We start from the raw sequence: 21,074 nt of genomic DNA, 5'->3' as shown, positions 1-21,074 counted from the left end.
TCCTTGGCATCAAACCCCTGTGATTAGATTATCCCCCTTTGATTTGATTACCTGGTTGGGTTTTTCCGAGGTTTTCCCCAACCAAAAGGCAAATTCCGGGTAATATTTTGGCGAATCCTTGGACCTCACCTCATCTCACTACATGTCGCCAAAATATTGTAAAAAATTGCACAAAATTGTAGAAAATTACGAAATTGTAAAACTATAAAAATTTGTAAAAATTGTAATCGTAATATTGTAAAATTTTGACTTGTTCCACATATGAAAGCTTCATTGCCCATGTAAGATCTATGGAATAAAATAAATAAATGAATTAATGTGGTGAAAATACAAGAGATTTAGTTTTACATGGTGGAAAAAGTTTCATTCAAGGATATAATGAATTTGAATATTTAGGTGTCAAAATTAATAAAGAAATCAGGCAGGATATGATATTAAAAGGAATATTATGGGACAAAACTTTTTCCTCCATCACTATATTGGATTGCTGTTTTTAATGTGTATCTTTATGGTAACGGAAAGATGAAGACGCTGAGAAACATTTCCCACAGATATTGCACTTCAAAGGTCTCTCGCCTGAGTGAGTTCTCAAATGTTCTTTAAGACCTCCAGAATGGGTAAAACATTTCCCACATTCATCACATTGGAATGGCTTCTCGCCGGTGTGTGTTCGTAAATGTACAGTTAGAGATCCCGAATGTGAATAAGATTTCCCACAGACATCGCACGTAAATGGCTTCTCGCCAGTGTGACTACGTATGTGCTCTCTTAGATTTCCAGGAAAAGGGAAACGTTTGCCACACGTACCGCACTTCAATCGATTCTCGTTCGAATGCATTCGTTCGTGGATTAGCAAATTTCCCATTTTTGAGAAACATTTACCACAGATCTTGCATTTGAATGGCTTCTCGTCAGGACGAGATGGTGCATGATCATGTAGAGCTTGTTGTATCGAGAAATATTTCCCACTGACATCGCATTTGAATATCGGGCGCTTGTGTGTATGCCGGAGATGCATTTTGAGGCTATGGGAAGTCTGTAACATCTCGCCACAAATAACACAGTTAAATAATGCTTCTTCAGTTCGATGATTGGATCCTGACTGCAAGTTATCCTTTCTTCTAGACAATTGGTCATCAGTGTGTGAATCAAGTTGAGTTCGAAAAGCAGAATTTTCTGATGTGAGGCTTTGTTCAGGACCTGAGACATCCTCCAGCGCTTCAATCACCTCAGAATTCAAAATGCTGCAATCAGAAGATGCTATTACTGTTAAAACAGGAAATATAACACAGTGCTGAATTTTTTTTTAGTTTGTTATTTTATGACGCTTTATAAACATCTAGGTTATTCAGCGTCTGAATGATATGAAGGTGATAATGCCGGTGAAATGAGTCCGGGGTCCAGCATCGAAAGTTAGCCAGCATTTGCTCATAGTGGGTTGAGGGAAAAGCCCGGAAAAAACCTCAACCAGGTTACTTTCCCCGACCGGGATTCGAGCCCGGGCCACCTGGTTTCTCAGCTAGATGCGCTGTTACCCCACCGTTACTGTTGGTTTTTTAATACATTTCGATGAGTTTGATCTGATAATTGATTCTTCACATTTTTTTGTGCTGAATTCGAAACTGACCCCCAAATAGCTCCATCACATATGAATTTTTCACAAATAAAAAGAAAAAAAAAAACAAAATATCTAAAAACAATATTTCTACAGGCAAATTATCGCGTTCATGTTAAATATGTGTAAATCATAGTCAGTGACAAAAATTGAACTATTAACTGAATAACAAAGCTACAAACATAATATTTACACTTATGTAACCATATCTCGAACATATGTGCACCTCGCCCCACTTGAAATTTCCCTTTTCTTGACTTCCTGGAAGGCGTTTCTGATTAACTGTCTCTATTACGCATCCAGCAAATGATACTCATACTCCACTTGACTTGGCATCCAGTTTACATGTCTTTGATGTCCTGGTGAAATTTTTCACCATGTTCTTCACTAAAAGCGCTTAATTTCTCGCGAAAATAATTGAGGTGCGAATGTAGAATATGAACTTTAACACTCATACTCCAGCCCAAGTTATCCAACTTAAGAGAGTTAAAATTAAATTTAACTAGAAATCTATTTTGTGTGTGTGTTTGTATTTTGCGTTTGTATCTAATGACGAACCTATAATCTGTAATAGATTTAACAGGGAATAAATAAATACAATACAATACGTCCTAGTCATTACTTAACTCTAGCATTACAACCAAGGATGCCGTCGAAACTAACACAATCTACTCACCTCTCAGACAAATCTTCATCTTCCTCGGACATTATGTCCTGGTTCAGCTCCTCTTTCACTGTCTCGAAGCTGTTTGATTCCTCCTAGGGAAAAGAAGAAAATAGAGAAATTACGATTTATTGGCTGAACATTTTATCCATGCTGGAAACCTGCTTTCAAACCATATTGAGTTAATGATTTATAAATATATTTATTTATTTCTTATCAATATTGTCTGCACATGGCAGATATGATGTATTCTAGTTCAAATCCGTCGTTCCCATATGAAATTTCTTTTTAGTAGTTTATTTTACGACGCTTTATCAACATCTTAGGTTATTCAGCGTCTGAATGAGACGAAGGTGATAATTTTTTTTTTATTTTTTACTTTATTGGGTTATTTTACGACGCTGTATCAATATCTAGGTTATTTAGCGTCTGAATGAAATGAAGGCGATAATGCCGATGAAATGAGTCCGGGGTCCAACACCGAAAGTTATCCAGCATTTGCTCGTATTGAGTTCAGGGAAAACCCCGGAAAAAACCTCAACCAGATAACTTGCCCCGACCGGGATTCGAACCCGGGCCACCTGGTGAAGATGATAATGCCGGTGAAATGAGTCCGGGGTCCAGCACCGAAAGTTACCCAGCATTTGTTCATACTGAGATCAGGAAAAACCCCAGAAAAAACCTCAACCAGGTAACTTTCCCCGATCGGGAATCGAACCCGGATTACCTGGTTTCGCGGCCAGGCGCGCTAACAGTTACTCCACAGGTGTGGATTTCCCATATGAAATACAAATATAACGTATAGAGTCACTGGTAGCAGCATATAAACTACTTCTTAATTTAACAACTCTGCTAATAGAAATTTAGTACTACTTAATACTGCATATCTAACATACTAAACTATGCAACACAACACAAATGCAGCAGCAATCATAAAAATAATAATAGTAATAATAATAATAATAATAATAATATTAATAATAACAATAATAATACTTATAATAATAATAGTAGTAGTAACAGTAACAATAATACTAATAATAATTTTAATAATAATTATAATTATATATATATATATTAAACTCGCTTTAACTACGAGTATATTCATTTTCCAAAGTGACACACACGCACGCACGCACACACACACACACACACACTTATGTATTTGTTTATTATTTCCTTCCACATTGTTTTTAAAGAATTTAAATACCACAAGAAAAGGGTGTAACTAAAGACAAAAACCAGCACATGTTACAAAAATGACTCACCATGGCTTCACACTTAACGACCACAGAAGTAAATGGTTCAGGATTCCCCTCAAATTTCATCTCTGATCTGACATCATAGCTCTGTTCCATCCATTCCGTCTTCACCCGAGTTAAATCTACGTCTAATAAATTCCCATTCTGCAAAATATACAGTATATGTATATTGTTTTATTTATATTGAATTTAGTATCACTTACAAATCAGGAAGAACATACAGAGGAGTAAAATAGGGACCAGATCTTGTAATATAGAGAATAAAATGAAAAAGTTTCCTACCCTGTCTGGAATTGCCACATTGTAAAATGTGTAATGGAGTGAATTCATATTAAGCAAAAAGAATTAAATTCAAATACATACGTATGCCAAGGCAAAAATCGCTTGAATATAAAATTATTAATACACTCCGTTTATAGATTTCCAACCTTCGATGGAGAGCACTCAACAAGAACTGTTTAAAACAAAGGAAGTGTTTGAAATTTCAAGGAAGTTCATAAGCCTAACCAAAGCGCTTAAGAATATTAAAATAATACAGTGTAAGGATTCAAAATCAATTATCATGCAAAGCAGTATTACAACACAATTCCCTATTATTATTTCTGCTTGATTATAAATAGAGCATTTAAATTTAAAATAAAAATACTTATGGTTTATTTAACGACGATCGCACCTGCCAAGGTTATATCAGCGTCGTCAGTGTGCTGGAATTTTGTTCCGCAGGAGTTCTTTTACATGCCACTAAATCTAGTGAAATGAGCCTGTTGCATTTAACCACACTTACTGTACATGGCATTGACCTGGACCGGGATCGAACCCGCAACCTCAGGCACAAAAGGTCAGCGGTATACCAACTGCGTCACTCATGGCGACGTATTTAAATTAATCATTGTTAAATATTAAAGTGTGGACCCTTAGTCCTGATCACCTTATATGTACAATACATACGCAAGAAATAATGTGACTGAACACACACTAAACAATGCTTAATTCAATGAAAATAACTTGAAACATATCCACATATGTAGGCCTATGAAACGGCACACTGTATTTTTATATATTAAGCACTTAGGTAACACACTAAAGCCTTTCAATTTACCTCTGATAAAGGCTTCTTCTCTGCTACATCTTTGTTATCGCTTGTCTGTACAAGCAATGGGTCGACCTCAGATTCCATCTTCACGGCCTCCATCGCAACTGAAAGAAGTCGTTAATAAATTCAGACGCATCCAAAGGATGTGAGCAATTGAGAAGGTTTTTTCAGTGTGTTTACACCATATTTTACTAAGACATTTCGAAACATTCTTCAAATACATTATCTTCTACACAAAAATATGCAGAATATTTATTAGTTAGCTCGTTATGAAGTCAATTATACGGTACACATTTTACAAGCCCAGAATCAGAGATCCTTCTCCTATGTTCTCCTATCCTGTAGGGACATTGACAAGGTGATATATTTGTCTAAGCAAAGGAAATGAACCGTGGACCTATTTCAAATCTGTCTGATAGAAGAAGTTAGGGTTTGCTATGAAGATGTATATAGCTCTATGTCAGGTGTTAAAAGGTAATCTCAAAATAGTCTTAATTAGGCTACCCAAGTAAAAAGCAATTCAGGTAAAAATAAAGTCAGTTTAATAATAAAATATCGAGAGTAAGGTAATTATAATGAATCCCATGTTTCAACAATCAATGAAAAATGTTCGTATACGGCTGTATTAATGCAACACAAGAATTAATACTCACGATATATAACAATAATTCATCGAAATACATGGACCCACTCAAATTTAAGTTATCAGATTGTACGGAAGAAAAAGATATAACGGCCTCCTCGATGCATCTATAGCATATCAGTTTAATCCACACTTTTATGATTAAAGGGACGGAATTTTCAAACTGCTATAAATATAAATCGAATTGCTTATAAAGACAAAAAAAAAATATCAAGTAGATTCTACTGGAAGAATTGATAATTACAGAGCGATTAGCCTTCGTAACTCAGGCTATAAAATATATGCCAAGATTATCTGTCAAAGACTAAACAAAATTGCAGAAATGCTATTAGCTGAAAAACAGAGTGGTTCCGAAGAAACATCGTGTATTGATAATATCTTTGCCATAACGCATATTATAGAAAAGCATGTGGAATTTAATATTCGCATATTGAGAAAGCATTTGATATGTTTAGCAGAACAAAATTGTGAATGATATTAAAAAGGAAAGAAATTCCTGAGCATCTAATAAGGGTGAGACAAAGTATGTACAAAAATCAAAATGAATACAAACAAGATTACCACCAAATTGCGATAAGTTAACCAAGGGGTCAGACAAGGGTGTGCCTTATCACCTACTCTTTTTAATCTGTATCTAGACGAAGCCGTAAGAGAATGGCAAAACAATTTAAAAACATATTATTTTATAGATAATATCATTTTAGATTACTTACTCTTCGCATTCGACCAGTTGGTGTTGGCTGATTCTGAAGACAACCTACAGAGATCAGTTTATTTGTTGAGAATTGTTGCTAATAACTACAATCTAAAAATATCACACAGGAAAACTGAAGTATTTGGTTTCTGCGGAAATAATACACTAAGAACTAAAATTGTACTAGAGGATAAGATGATTGAACAAGTAAATTATTTTACTTACCTTGGATGTGATCTCTCTTGCATATCCTCCACGGAAGTAGAAAACAAGTTAAATACATTTTTAAGACTTATTGGTACAATTAAACGTACACTCATAAATAAAGTCGACAGACAGACTGTGCTCAAATTTTACAAGACACTGGCAATTCCGACATTGTTATATGGTTCAGAAACGTGGATTCTGACTAGAGCCCAACAGAGAAGAATTGAGGCCGCTGAGATGAAACTCTTAAGGCCACTAGCAGGATTTAGACTACAGCACCATAAGAGAAACGAAGATATGCGTGAAGAACTGAATATCTTGAGTATAACAACTATAATTGAAAAATATACAAATAATTCGTACGACCATATAACAAGAATGCCCAACGATAGGATACCTTTTAGAACATGGTGTTAAAGATCTACACGAAGAAGACGTTTGAGACACCGGTTTGACCGATAAATTCTGGAGGCGAAACAGGTCATTGACCTAAACCTTGAAGTTAACGATGTTGATGATTCTACTGTGTTTGGTGTCATTTTATCACAAATATTAGAATCGTTATATGATTTCAAAGGTATGTTGGATCCGATAAGTATAATATAACTTTATATAAGATTACATGAATACATTCTGACACTGAAGAAGGAAGCTCTTTTTACTATGTTCTCAGAAATATTTTACGTATTTCGACACTCAGTGACATTATCTTACGGCAGTGTTTCTCAAACTTTTTTGAAGTGGGGACCACTTTTTAGGTCAGAACAGTTCCACAGACCACCTTACTCTTGTTCCCTTCGAAAGCAAATTTATCATTTCCGTAGCATATTTTAATACCAATATACTGACATTTTAAAATAGAATTAATTAATTGAAATCAATTAAATTTATTTTATGAGAGTATTAAATAATTACGCTAATGTTATTAGAAGAAAATTTATTTCTGTTTCTTTAACAATTCAAGGCTATTAGAGCTTGGATAACCTTTAACTTATTGACTAAAAATAAATAAATAAATGTTGGTACTCACATTAATGAGATGGATGAGCCTGCCGATTCTTGGACATTTGTTCTATATTTGAATATAGGTATGCTGGTAAGCTTAAGTTGAAAATCGTCACATACATCAAGTCGATTTCGGTACGGTACTTTGTTTTTATTAGAGTTAGTGATGAAAACCCTTTCTCACACAGATACGTAGAAGCAAATGAATTATAATCTCTAAAGCATCATTGTACAATTCACTATACTCTGTCACTTGTAACAGAAATTAACCATATCTTCCGCTTGAAATTTCATTTTCAGTCTGGTGTCATTTGAGAGTTCAATTAACTGTTCTCCTTCACTCAATTAAAGTTCGTTAGTTTCAATATCGCAATGAAAGTGATCGCAAACTCATGGAAATTCGTCATATTTACTTGGAAAATAAGTTTCAAATTGTGACCTCAGAGTTGTATTATTTTTATACGACGTACGGTACATGACCATTTCAATGTGCAGACTGGGTGTCGGCAAAACTATTAGGAAAGATGGCGATGAGGGTATAGCGGGAAGTCGGTAGACGGATAGGGTAATAAATTTCATAAAATGTCAATACTGGGAGAAAAAGTGAAAGGTGATTGCCATGTGTCATTTCCAGACTCTGAGATTTTCAGCTATAGAGTGAAACGCAATTCGTTTGAATTTTATTTTTTCTTCTGCCTTTTTTGAAGGACCACAAAGGCAGAACTCGACTACCACAGATGGTCCGCGGACCATAGTTTGAGAAACGCTGTCTTAAGGTATTTGTATAGCTATTGCATTAAATGCTGTTATCTATTAAAGATGAGATATTGCACTCTTGAGAAAGATTTTTTATTTCGCGAAATAAATTAACACTTCCTGTATACATCGTAATTGAATGACTTTCCGCCCGTGATATTAGAGGTACAGAGTTTAAAACATACAGATTGTGACAGACATAATACTCTCGCTCTGCCTTATAATATTGTTCATATATTTCCAGTCTATCCCTCTGCAACAAACATCCCATTTTAGTTCATCTTCAATGTGCAATGTTATCAATAGGCTTAAAGACGTTACCTTTCTCAGATACATTTATAAGACATCGCACATGATTGAATACAGCGTCGGAGAATTTCAGGTACCTACCCTACACATACTGTAATGAAGAGGACAAGAACGGAAATAGGATGAAGTTGAAGAGGAAAAAAAATGTAAAAATAATACGATGCAGGAAGGTGTTTGCTGGAAAAACCTATAATAATAATAAGAATAATAATAATTCTTTATTAATACTGGGAGAGTTCAGGCCATAGGGCCTTCTCTTACACTCTACCAGGTCACAAAGTATACAAGCAGTGAAAATTTAACAAAAAGTTAAAGAATAGAATACTAACATATTAGAAAATAATAATAATAATAATAATAATAATAATAATAGCATAATAAAATAGACACTAAAAATAATACAATAATAGAAAAAAGAAAGTAAAATACATTGGAATATAGTAAAAGCAACTCATTTAGTACAAATGGTTAATATGGAAAACGTAAGGTAGAATATAACAAAATGCAATGTAATAAAATGATAATAAAAAAGAAAAGAAATACGAATATTAAATAAAATTCACAATAAAAAGACTATGATAATAAATTCATCGGCTGATAAAGAGAACAAAAATGGGAAAGGAAGGAAAGAAATATATAGCCCATATTTTTACAAAACTATCGCAGAGAAAAGGGCTTATAACTGAAAGGAATCTGAATTCAAAAAGTGCAATTTTAATTTATTTTTGAAACTAGACAATGTCCGACAGTCTCTGACATGTTGTGGTAGAGATTTCCAGAGATGAGCTGCAGAGGCGGTGAAAGATGAAGAGTAGAAGGATGTTCTGTGCTTAGGCATGGAGAGTGTGATACAGTGTTGTGAGCGAGTATCTATTTCGTGATATGAGGACAAAACGAGAAGCTAAGTAGCTAGGGTTAGAGTTTTGAAGAATATTGAAGAGTAAAGTGAGAGAGTGAATAGTTCTTCGCTGCTTGAGACGGACCCAGGACAGCATATTTATGAAGGTGTGATACGGTCAAATCTACGGACGTTGCAAATAAATCGAACACATGCATTATGAACACGCTGTAGTCTGTCTGTCAGTCTCCTGTTAAGGTCAGTGTAGAGAGTGTCACAGTAATCAAAATGAGGCACCAAGAGCGACTGCACTAAATTCTTCTTGAGAAGCAACGGAAGGAAATTTCGGATTCTTTTTAGTGTGTGAATTTTCATAAAAATTATTTTACATGTGTGTGTGATTTGAGTTTTTCAACTTAAGTTTTTGTCCATATAAATTCCTAGATTTTTTACTCTATCACTGTAATGGGTAATACAGGGACATCAAAGACATTTTCCTTACATATTTATGGTACCTTGTTTTTTACTATATCATGCAGGCTTTGCTTAATGGTAAGTTTTAATTGCCATGGTAATATTTTACACTGTACAGGTACTAACAGGACATCGTTAAAAATACAAGGTCACTTATAACAATAATAATAATAATAATAATAATAATAATAATAATAATTGTAAAACACATTTGCAAGACACAATGCATGTCAACTGTTTTCTCACCATGGCTACCAATAGTTTTTTCCCTCAGAAACATTTCTCCACAATCACTGCATTCCTAACATTTTGCTGAAATGTGTGCCGCTATGGTAACGGAAAGATGAAGATGCAGAGAAACATTTCCCACAGATCTTGCATGTGTAAGGTTTCTCACCTGTGTGGATGCGTGAATGTTCTCTTAACCCCGTGGAATTTGTAAAACTTTTGCCACATTCATCGCATTTGTACGGCTTCACCCCGGTGTGCACGCGTAAGTGTTTTGTTAGAGATCCTGCCTGTGTATAGCATTTCCCACAGACATCGCACTTAAACGGCTTCTCGCCAGTGTGGCTACGTATGTGATCTGTTAGATTTCCCAAAGAAGGGAAAAGTTTACCACACGTATCACACTTAAATCGATTCTCGTTCGAGTGCAAGCGTCGATGGATTCGCAAATTTCCTACTTTTGAGAAACTCATACCGCACAACTTGCATTTGAATGGCGTCTCGCCTGTTTGAGACGGTACATGGTCTTGTAGTTTGAACATCCGATTTCCGTGTCTGCGGCGGATATGCATTTTAAGACCGTGGGAAGTTTGTAACATCTCGCCACAAATAACACACTTAAATAATGCTTCATCTGTGTGATGAGTGGAGTTGGACTCCAAGGTATCTTCTCTTCGGTCGTCTGTTTGAGGATTAAGTTCAATTCTAAAAGCAGAATTTTCCAATGAGAGGCTTTGTTCAGGACCTGAGCCATCCTCCATCAGGTCAGAATTCAAAATGCTGCAATCAGAAGATGCTATTACTGTTAAAACAAGAAATATATTCAACATCAATATAAAGTATGATTCTATTTAAGAAGTCGATTCCAACGATTCAATCATACATTACGAATCGATTCTAACGATTCGTTCACGATTCTTCCCAGTCTGCGATTCCAACTATTATTTTGAATCGTCAACGAGATCACTATTCTTCCTAGTCTGCGATTCTAACGATTCTTTTGAATCGTCAACGAACGACTAACTGGACACTTTCCTTTGCAAGCCCTGGGGAGAACCAAAACGTTCTACATCTCTCGCATAGATGGCATAAGAGGCGACACAATGGACTGTCTCTTTCTCATTGGCTGGAACCATTCAGCATGACCTCCATTAGTCTACAAAATTATTTAACTTAGTGTTTAATTATAATTTATCAACTGAACCTTATTATCAAGTACATTTTTTGCATTACATCTCTATTTAACCAAGCAAATTTCAGGTACGTGTATATTTTTTTCACACTTAACAAATGCAGTATTTAAATTTGACTCTCGCTCGGGAGCATTCGGCATGGTTCGGAAATGTCCGTTGACAGGTTATGATACCATGCCGATTCGTTACGATTCTTTTGAACGACGATTCGTTGATACCACGAATCGATTCTTACGATTCTTTATTATTAGTTGTTCGAATGATTCGTTCACGAATCGACCCAACTCTAATATAAAGTAGCACAACATGGAATTTTCGGATGAATAATTTAGATATTGCATTAATGTGCTTACATTCAATTATATTAACAGAGCATGTAATAACACACAGGCTGGTAGAACTGTAAAGTAAATGACGCAACACTAATAACAATTTCGTCAATTGGTGTTGAAGGCTTGGAGAAAAAGCAAATGTTTGTTTACATTCACATTACACAGTCTGTTTAGGTAATGAGAGCTAGAGATGGCGCCTACACATGTCTCGGGGACTGGAACGAATGAAGATCAAAGATCGCATATTAAGATGGAATCTTCACGTGGCAAAACTCGTTTGAATGAGATTTCGACTCAGGCTCAAAATGTCTAATCCATGTTCCATCAATTTCGACAATTCGAAACAATGGCACATGACCTTCATATATAATATTCAGGCATTTCTGCATCTGTTCAGCAGTCAAGCATTGAGAGGGATTCGTCACGCTGAAATTTTTCTCTTCTCTAAGGGTCGTATTCATAAGCGAGATTTTGGATGAAGTCTTCCCAAAGTCGACTTTCGTAGTAAAGTTTAACTTTGTTAAAAGTCCTATTCATAGACAATACTTCTGAGACTTTGACTTCGGTAAGTCGAGATTTGACGATCTTGTTCTAATGTTGGCAATCACAATCACTGCCTTCTAAACGAATTAAATTAATAGATACTTGAAATAGAGTAGGCATTGCCACAATCAAAGCCATCTTTTGAGACACAAATCAATGAAACAATTGAACATCGGTACATGTGAAGCGATTGTTAACCGTTGTTGCAGCTTTACATAAGAATAATTATTCGTGAGCTTAGTGTGAAACTAACGTAACTAAAAAAATTGACATTTTTAGATCTTTACACCAATAGATAATAATTCGTTCTTCTACTTGTTCATAAAAAATCCTAACTCAGTTCCGAACAGTCTTGTACTCATATATAATACAATAAAATTCGTAACTACAAAACATGATGGTGTAGTTCATCTGAAATAGTATTGCCTGCTAAGAATTATGTTGTGAATAAAACGTCCATTGTAATTACGTTGAAAATATCGAAGATAAGAAGATGCCACTAATAATAATAATAATAATAATAATAATAATAATAATAATAAAAATAATAATTTATTTAATCTGGCAGAGCTAAGGCCCAGCCAGACTCTAATTCTAATTAAATGCATTTGCTTACATAGTTATTACATTAATATCTAGATCATAAACCAACATGAAAGTAAATAATGAAAATTGGATAACTAATGTGTTAGTGTGACAATAATAAACATTGGTAAGAAATAGTTATAAAAATAATAATAATAATAATAATAATAATAATAATAATAATAATAATAATAGTAATAATAATAATGAGATAATTTAGATATTTATCTGTGATATATATAACAATTAAACATTGAGAAATCTGAAACATCTATTATTGTTAACAAGAATTGTTAGAAAAATATCTAGTTAGCCTATTCTTAAATTGGTTTGATGTCTGACAGTCCCTGACATTACTCGGTAGGGAATTCCAAAGTCGAGGAACAGCCACAGTGAAAGAAGATGAATATGAGGACTACAGACTACTTAAAAATTAATTGAAATCAATATTCAGAAAACATTATTATGACGACCGCAGGATTATAAATTAACTGCACATCCAACTGTATAACATTCTCTATAGAATTAAACAGTCAAATCAATATTAAGCCATCAATTACCTGTAGTGTAAAATCGCGATGAAATAAGAAATTCAATCATTGGTGGAACAGATAACTCTCTTTGATTATTACTGATCAATGAAAGTTGAAACATGACGAGGATATCTAGTACTGTCTGTTTATCAAATCTGTACCTTGATTTGAATTTATTATCTATATCTAATAATACGCTAAGGAACATGAGCAGCTTTAATAATCCCCTAGATGTCCTCAATTTTCTCGAAAAATTCAACAATTTTCTAAATATCAGCCATTTTTCTTATGTCCACGAACGAAAGTCAAAGTCAAAGTCTAAGATTTTCGGAGACTTCGAAGTAAAGTCACGATTGAAGTTTACTTTGGCCGAAGTGTCGACTGTGAATAGGAAAATGGTGACTCTGTACTTTCCAAAGTCAATTTTGGTCCAAAGTCTTGTCTATGAATACGACCCATAATCGTTTGCAAAAAGATGAAATGCATTGGTGAAACCCCGTAACTTCTGAGAATTCTTGACACATCGCTCGACAGTCTTCATCAAGAGAATCTGCCTAAGTTTCATACTTTGCTCATCAGTTGGCGTTTTAGGATATCGTCTATGCTGTCATGAAAACCTGTAGCCCCACTGCTGTCCATTGTAAGCTGATCACTTAAAACATTATGGATATCTGTGAGATTTTTGCCACATAAAGATTCCATCTGTTCTAGTGACTAGAGCACTGGACTTACAACCCTGTGGACTCAGGTTCGTATGGTAGGGATATCCACAAAAATGCACCATTTCCGAGTTACTCTTCAATTATAATTGTCCATTAAAAGTTTAAATAGCAAGTCCTATAGGACACTTACCTCTCAGTTGACAAAACTTCATATTCCTCCGAAGTTACTTCCCACTTAACCTCTTCTTTTACCGTAATTGCTTCAAATGTTCCGTCCTGAAAGCATTAAATAATGCACAGAAGACTGATGTACGCACTTCGAAAAGCTCAGTATCGCTGATATACCATACTCTTTTCAGTTGGTTATTTAACGATGCAATATCAACTAATGGGTTATTCAGCGTGGATGGAATTGGTGATAGTGAGATGGTATTTGGCGAGGTAAAACCAAGGATTCGCCGTAGATTACCTAACATTCGCCTTACGGTTGGAGAAAACCTTGGAAAAAACCCATCCAGGTAATCATCCCAGGAGGGAATCGAACACGCGCCATGACTGCAACTCCGGAAGAGCAGGCAAACGCCTCAGACGACTGAGCTATGCTGATGGCTTACAATACTGTTAGAAGGGAGGAAAATTCAGTTACAATTAATTAATTCGACTGACTGAATTGTTTGTTTTAAATTGAATTAATTTACTGGCTATGCATTATATTTTAAAAGCCCAACTGATGAATTATTGTTTAGGTTTGTAAATCAATAATCAATATTCTATCAATAGTCTCTAAACACACACCTTCATCTCAAACAGCAGAAATAACTAAAATGCTCTCCAACTAATAACACTCAATAAAAGAATTATATTCGAATGGATACCATCCCAATCTGAAATCCTGGGAAACGAGAATGCGGATGCTTTAGCAAAGAAGGGCAGCACTGCTACTTACACACCTGTTACTAAATCTACGTATTACTCTGTGAAGAGATTTATTAAATCTACATACTTAGACTTCAACAAACAAAATTTGATAACTCAATCCCAAGGGAAAAAATGGAACTCTCTGCATCATAATCCACAGTTAATTCCCGATTTACCACGAAAATCGTCTGTAGCTGCATTTAAAGTGGCAACAGGCCATGATTGTTTGGCCAAACACCTGCATAGAATTGGAATATATCAGTCCCCTAACTGCCCATTGTGCAACTCAAAGCAAGAAATGGATTCGGAACACCTCAAAATCTGTGCTTCAGTGGCTGACCATGATAATATCTTTGAAAAATATTGGAGTGCAAGAGGTCAAATGACTTTATTGTCAAACGCCTGGCCTTAGAAAACAACAACAACAAATTCAATAATCTCAATGCTATACACTATACATTTTTTATAGAGCCACCAATATAGCTCAGTCGGAAGACTCGCTGGCCTGTTGATCAGGAGCTGCGTCAGGCTTGGGTTTGATGCCGATTACCTGTTTGAATTTTTTCCGAGGTTTTCCCCAAACATAACGCAAATGCCAGTTAGTCTATGGAGAATCCTCGACCTCACTTCATCTCGCGAAAAAGTTGTAATCTTCCACATCATACACCTTCAATGCTAATGTAATATCTATGCAATATAATAAATGAAGTGGAGTGGAAAATGAAATTTAGCGGTGCAACATGGAAAGGTGGAGGGCACAACAGCGACAACAGTGGAATTTTATTTTGCTAAAAATTAATCAATCATCACTGCTTAACAGACACTGAGACAGAGTTTTTTTTATTAATTTGCCACGTTTGTTGTGTCTGTACGTTTAAACAACAGTCCAAATTTCATAAAATTCCATTCATTAGTTCCTTAGATATTAATCTTCACGTATGTTAATTATATAAAATTATGCGTAAATCCAAAACATCCCTGACGGTTTCAGAATTGATTTTGATTTTATGCTCGACCATGCCGAAATGTAGTAATTATACACCTGCTAGCAGCCCTTTAATGGACCTCATTAAAGTACACTTATTCATTAAAGTTCAGGTGTTCCACCAATCAGAAAACACCATTGCAGCAATATGAAAGCGCTAGTATCGATTATTCTCGGATATGCTATCGAAAGACAACTAGCGAAACGTCACGGAGGCTGGAAATCCAATACTGTCGCGGAAGGTTATGTTCTGTTACTATAATAATTAGCGTTAATTGTAAATAATATTCAAATAAATTCAATTTGTCATCTCGTTTTTCAATGCCTAAAGTCCACACCTGTAGAGTAACGACTAGCATGGCTGGCCGAGAAACCAGGCGGCCCGGTTTCGAATCCCGGTTGGGGTAAGTTACCTGGTTGAGGTTTTTTCCGGGGTTTTCCCTCAAATCCAATTGAGCAAATGCTGGGTAACTTTCGGTGCTGGACCCCGGACTCATTTCACCGGCATTATCACCTTCATATCATTCAGACGCTAAATAACCTGAGATGTTGATACAGCGTCGTAAAATAACCTACTTAAATAAATAAAAAATAAAAAATCAATGCCTAAATGAATTTCAAGGCTATATAAAAATCAATGTTTATTTTACTCTCTAGATTATATCAAGGTCAATGACATTTGTGTCTCGGAAAAAATCAATACTTTCGCGTCTGCGCACATCTCACAATTTACGAGATACTACACAAGGTCAGTTCCGCTCCCCAGTCAGATAAGAATAACATGAATACTTATGAATAATTTGAAGTTAGAAATATGGTCGAGCATAAAATGTATGAAACTTGCCTATGATGGTAGTAATTAAGACGCGAGTATGTTTATAAAACTCGCTTGCGATCGTTTCATAATTTTCATACGAGCGAATTAATTACCATTATAGGCTCATTGCATAATGTATTATCAGAAATGTTCTGTGAAGCATTTACATTTCATGATAAAGGAAACTGCGCAAGGATTTTTTAATTTGAGAACAGATTCATGAGATGGAAGGTTTCTCCCAAATCATAATTTGTGCTTAATAATTTTCTTTAATTTTTAGAAGTTAAAAGAAACATATCGTGAAAAAGTTTTCAGTGAAGAGTTGATTCCATGCACAGCTTTGTGTATTGCAATATGCTGAGAATTCTTGCAAGGTTTCATGTAAATCGCGATATGGAAGTCGCTAGGAACTTTATTATTGACCAAAAATGTAGTTTTGAGAAAACGCAACTTTTAGTGTGTGTGGCATTTTAAAAATGATCGCCAGACCTTTAAGGCCCAATTGTATAAAACTCCATGACTAAAGATCAACTTTGATCGAAGATCGAAAAGTGAACCGAGTTCAGACACTTCTTCTATTGTATAAAACTTTTCTGCGATCAAATTACCTTGGTTCAAATGCAATCCAAGTTCACGTGAAAAGGATTTGGCAACATCGCATAAACAACTGAAATATGTGATGCACTGACCATGTTGTACAAGTTTGTTCAGTGTTGCCAATATAGCGACATTAACTCTTTTTCAACAACAATTTCTTTTAACTTTTATATTGCTTAAATAGGGATTTAGCGCCCTTTTTAATACCCCATAGTGACAAAATCTAATCTTTCTTTGTTGATAATGAGAAATCTAGCGACTTTACAACTACTTTTTGGCGACTTTCCGTACATTCTGTTGGAGACACTGGTTTGTTTTGTGCATTGTAAATAATGGCGGACAATAAGAAGGTTCACCGTTTTCCAAATTGTTATGTTATGGTGTTTGATACTGCTAAACATAATAAAGCTTTATAAAACGACAATTTTCGTTCAGTAATACAATTAATTGAAAATTTATGAAGGTACCTATCATATCCATTAATAATTTAATGGTTGTTATAAACATAATATAATTATAGGTTATGTTATTTGATACTGCTGAACACGATAGAGCCTTATAAAATATAAGAATGTTTGTGTATTAAGGCAAGAAACTGAAAGAAATATATATAAATATACCTAACATATCTATTAATATTAATAATAATGGATATTTTATTTGCACAATCTGTCACTCGTAAATTTCACACAGAAAAGCAATAACTGAACTTGGATCATCTAACTTAATCGGAGAAATTTCTTCAGTCAAAGTTGACTTTAGTTTACGACAAATTAATCTCAGATTATATTTCATACAACACAAAATTCCAAGTTCAGCTAGAACGAGGATCAATTTAACCTCTGATCTAAGATTAAATGGTTTAAACAATCGGCCCTAAAAGTAGTAGATAAAGTTCAAGAAATATCTAAAGTAATTATTCATGTAAAATAATATACATATTTACCTTTACTAATTTGGTCAAGAATTTATCCTAGTCAACGTTTCAAGGTATGTTTGGGTGTGGATATCCACCACGAAAATCAATTTTGCGTTGTGCTGAATCCCACAGATATAGCGGCAGTGCAAATAATGTTAATGTACGGAAAGTCGGAAATCTGTACGCATTGAGTGACCCATTGAAAAAGTCAGAACTGCAATCACAAGGAAGCCAATAAAATTTATCGCAAGAAGTTCATGTCAATAGAGAAACACTACGAAAAGTCCTGAGAAAGACCTCAACACGTATCCTTATAAACTTCAGATATCCCAGAAGTTGAAACAAACAGATCGGTGAAGTCGTTTGAAAGTATGCTACACCATGACTGGATTTAGAATAGCCTCTCCAAATCCGAGCATCTCATAAATTCTAATAAAACGCACTTCCACTTACGAAATCTGAAGTAAGTCGTAACAGACGTGAATATGTGATGGTTTATAATGAAAGAAAGAAACGCAGAGATATACAACAAACGATGCCATGTAATGTTTAGAACACATAACTTGTATTAATAGAATAAGCACTCAAAAATATTGAAAGAGAATAAATAATAACGAAACAACAGTACTGTCGTAATGAGACTTCGTTTGTACGTACCTCATTACAAGAGATCCTCACTGACCAGTATTGACGTCACTAACAAAAATTCACCTGCCTTCGCACAGAGAATAGAGGGCATTGACGTCTTCTAAGCTAAGTTAACTTAACCTAAATAATAACAACGATACTCTTAGCTTGAAGACTTCGAATAATATAAGGTTTGTTGCAACTAGCAATTCAGAATGCGTACCAAATAATAACGAACTTTTTTTCGACACTTGCGCCAGTTGTATTCGTTCTCAGAACCAGTTCGGAATTTTACGTTCTTGGAACGTTTCTTGAACTGTTCTTTCACGGTCTTCGGAATTTCTTCTCTTATTAAAATTACATTCAACTTCTGAACTTAATTCGTCATAAAAATATCACATTTTATTTGATTATTTAACGACGCTGTATCAACTACTAGGTTATATAGCGTCGATGAGATTGGTGATAGCGAGATATTTGGCGAGATGATGCCGAGGATTCGCTATAGATTACCTTGCATTCACATTACGGTTGGGGAAAACCTCGGAAAAAACCCAACCAGGTAATCAGCCCAAGCGGGGATCGAACCAGCGCCCGAACGCAACTTCAGACAGGGAGGCAAGCGCCTTAACCGACTGAGCCACGCCGGTGGCTAAAAATATCACTATCACCTTCCAAATCACTCATGATGCACTTTTTTTTTATTTTATGCTCGACCATGCCAAAATGTAGTAATTATACACCTGGTAGCAGACCTTCAATGGATCTCATTAAAGTACACCTACTCATTAAAGGTCAGGTCTTTCAGCCAATGACGACTCGGGTTACAACTGTTCAGCCAATGTCAGGTCAGCTTTGTACCGTTATAAAACCGCAAGTATCGATTATTCTCGGATAGGCAATCGAAAGAGAATTAGCAAAAAGTCACGGAGGCTGGAAATCCAACTGTCGCCTGTCTAGTCTCGAAGCATTTTAACCATTACTTCAGATTAAACCATCTGCGCATGCGTCAACAGTTCAGAATTCCCAGTTCCTGCTCTTAATCGAGAACCAAATTCCACTCGTTCTAAAGTACGCTGGAAGAGGGAACTGGGACTTCAGTATCTGTTCGGAATCAGATCTAGTCTTGTTGGAACGCACATTGAGCTACTGAGCATGAGCAGGCAGTTCAGAATCGATTCTGAATCATGTTGTAACAATTCCTAAGGTGCATCTACACGGTTTAACTTTTCTTTCAACTATAGGCATGCATGCGAGATTGAAAATTTATTATTTAATATTAACAGCCTACATAGTGAAGATGAAGTTTAAAACGGCGCACCATGTAGACACCGAACTCTGCATGTATCTTAACTGAACGTGTGTTTTAAATTGAATCTTTCAATATTCTTCCCACATTGCATGTATACGCGCATGGAAAATTGAAGCTTTAGACAATTTTGAGTATATGCAAGGCATAGTAAAAGCCTAAACTAATCTAACCTAATGTGTCAGTGATTTGTAAATGTAAGGCATACCAAAAGCCTACAGTAACCTAATCTGTGAGATGCGTATATGTAAGGCATGCGAAAGGCACGTATCGTGATATGAACACTTATTAGTACATTATGCAACGAGCCTATAATGATAGTAATTAAGACGCAAGTATGTTTGTTTATGAAACGAGCGCAAGCGAGTTTCATACTTTTCTTACGAGCGTCTTAATTACCATTATACGCAAGTTTCATACGACTTTTTATGCTCGACCATATTTCTAACTTTAAATTATTCAGAAGTATACATTTTATCTGTATCTGACAGAAGATCGGAAGTGACCTTGTTCATAGCTCTTGAATTCTGAGATGTGCGCAGACGCGAAGTATTGATTTTTTCCGAGGAACAATAATGTCATTGACCTTGATGTAATGCAGAGAATGTATAACCTGGAAATTGATTTAGAATTGAAAAAACGAGATGACAAATTGAATTTATTTGAATATTATTTACAATTAACGCTAATTAGTATAGTAACCGAACATAACCTTCTGCGACAGTATTGGATTTCCAGCCTCCGTGACGTTTCCCTCGTCTTTCGATTGCATATCCGAGAATAATCGAAAACCTGAACTTTAATGAATAGGTGTACTTTAATGACATGCATTAAAGAACTGCTACCAGGTGTATAATTACTACATTTCGGCATGGTCGAGCATAAAATAATATAACAAATTCGATTGTACACTAGCGTGAAACTTTCGTAATGTCACCTGAGTTATGTAGGCAAGGCAGGAAAAAGCTGTAAAACAGTTGAAGGTAAAAGAACTGAGTACGAAGCGAAGTACTCATTCACTAACATAGGCGAAAACAAACAATTACGCTCCTATAACATTCTTTTTTTTTTTTTTAAGAGTATGTAACTGAACTGACAAAATGTGAACAATTAAGCCTACAAATTGCATTTACTATAAATTAAATTAGACTTACGATAAGAGAAAGATTAGGCCCTTCAGTATCTGCTTTCTCGCTTGAGTCTATAGCCAATGGGTCGACTTCATGTTCCATCTTGATCACATCCATCGGAACTGAAAGTTGGGTA

General features: G+C 35.3%; 2 protein-coding genes across 3 annotated transcripts in view; both read right to left on the bottom strand.

The window, feature by feature from the left end:
- Positions 1-327: 327 nt before the first annotated feature.
- On the bottom strand, positions 328-5,368 carry LOC138691860 (zinc finger protein 239-like). 2 transcript variants are annotated; one of them, XM_069814408.1, is made up of 5 exons: positions 5,288-5,368; positions 4,641-4,738; positions 3,548-3,685; positions 2,292-2,374; positions 328-1,244 (listed from the first exon to the last, which is right to left on the bottom strand). In XM_069814408.1, the coding sequence occupies exons 2-5, from the start codon at positions 4,731-4,733 to the stop codon at positions 494-496; spliced, it is 1,065 nt and encodes a 354-aa protein (XP_069670509.1). In that variant the 5' UTR covers positions 4,734-4,738; positions 5,288-5,368; the 3' UTR covers positions 328-493. The 2 variants fall into 2 exon arrangements, with proteins under 2 accessions (XP_069670509.1, XP_069670510.1); XM_069814409.1 differs by lacking the exon at positions 3,548-3,685.
- A 3,310-nt stretch (positions 5,369-8,678) lies between these two features.
- The window catches only part of LOC138691432 (zinc finger protein 665-like), a 38,854-nt gene continuing 26,458 nt past the window's right edge, over positions 8,679-21,074 (bottom strand). Inside the window, exons 9-11 of the mRNA XM_069813359.1 lie at positions 20,963-21,060; positions 13,827-13,912; positions 8,679-10,568 (exon numbers count right to left, since the gene is read on the bottom strand). Of these exons, the coding sequence (XP_069669460.1) occupies positions 9,851-10,568; positions 13,827-13,912; positions 20,963-21,060 (902 nt within the window). The 3' untranslated portion in view covers positions 8,679-9,850. The remainder of the gene's footprint in view (positions 10,569-13,826; positions 13,913-20,962; positions 21,061-21,074) is intronic.

Source organism: Periplaneta americana, chromosome 16 (genome assembly GCF_040183065.1).
Source record: "Periplaneta americana isolate PAMFEO1 chromosome 16, P.americana_PAMFEO1_priV1, whole genome shotgun sequence".
Taxonomy (NCBI): domain Eukaryota; kingdom Metazoa; phylum Arthropoda; class Insecta; order Blattodea; family Blattidae; genus Periplaneta; species Periplaneta americana.
The sequence above is the reverse complement of the archived record's forward strand: the minus strand, read 5'-3'. Positions and strand labels throughout refer to the sequence as shown.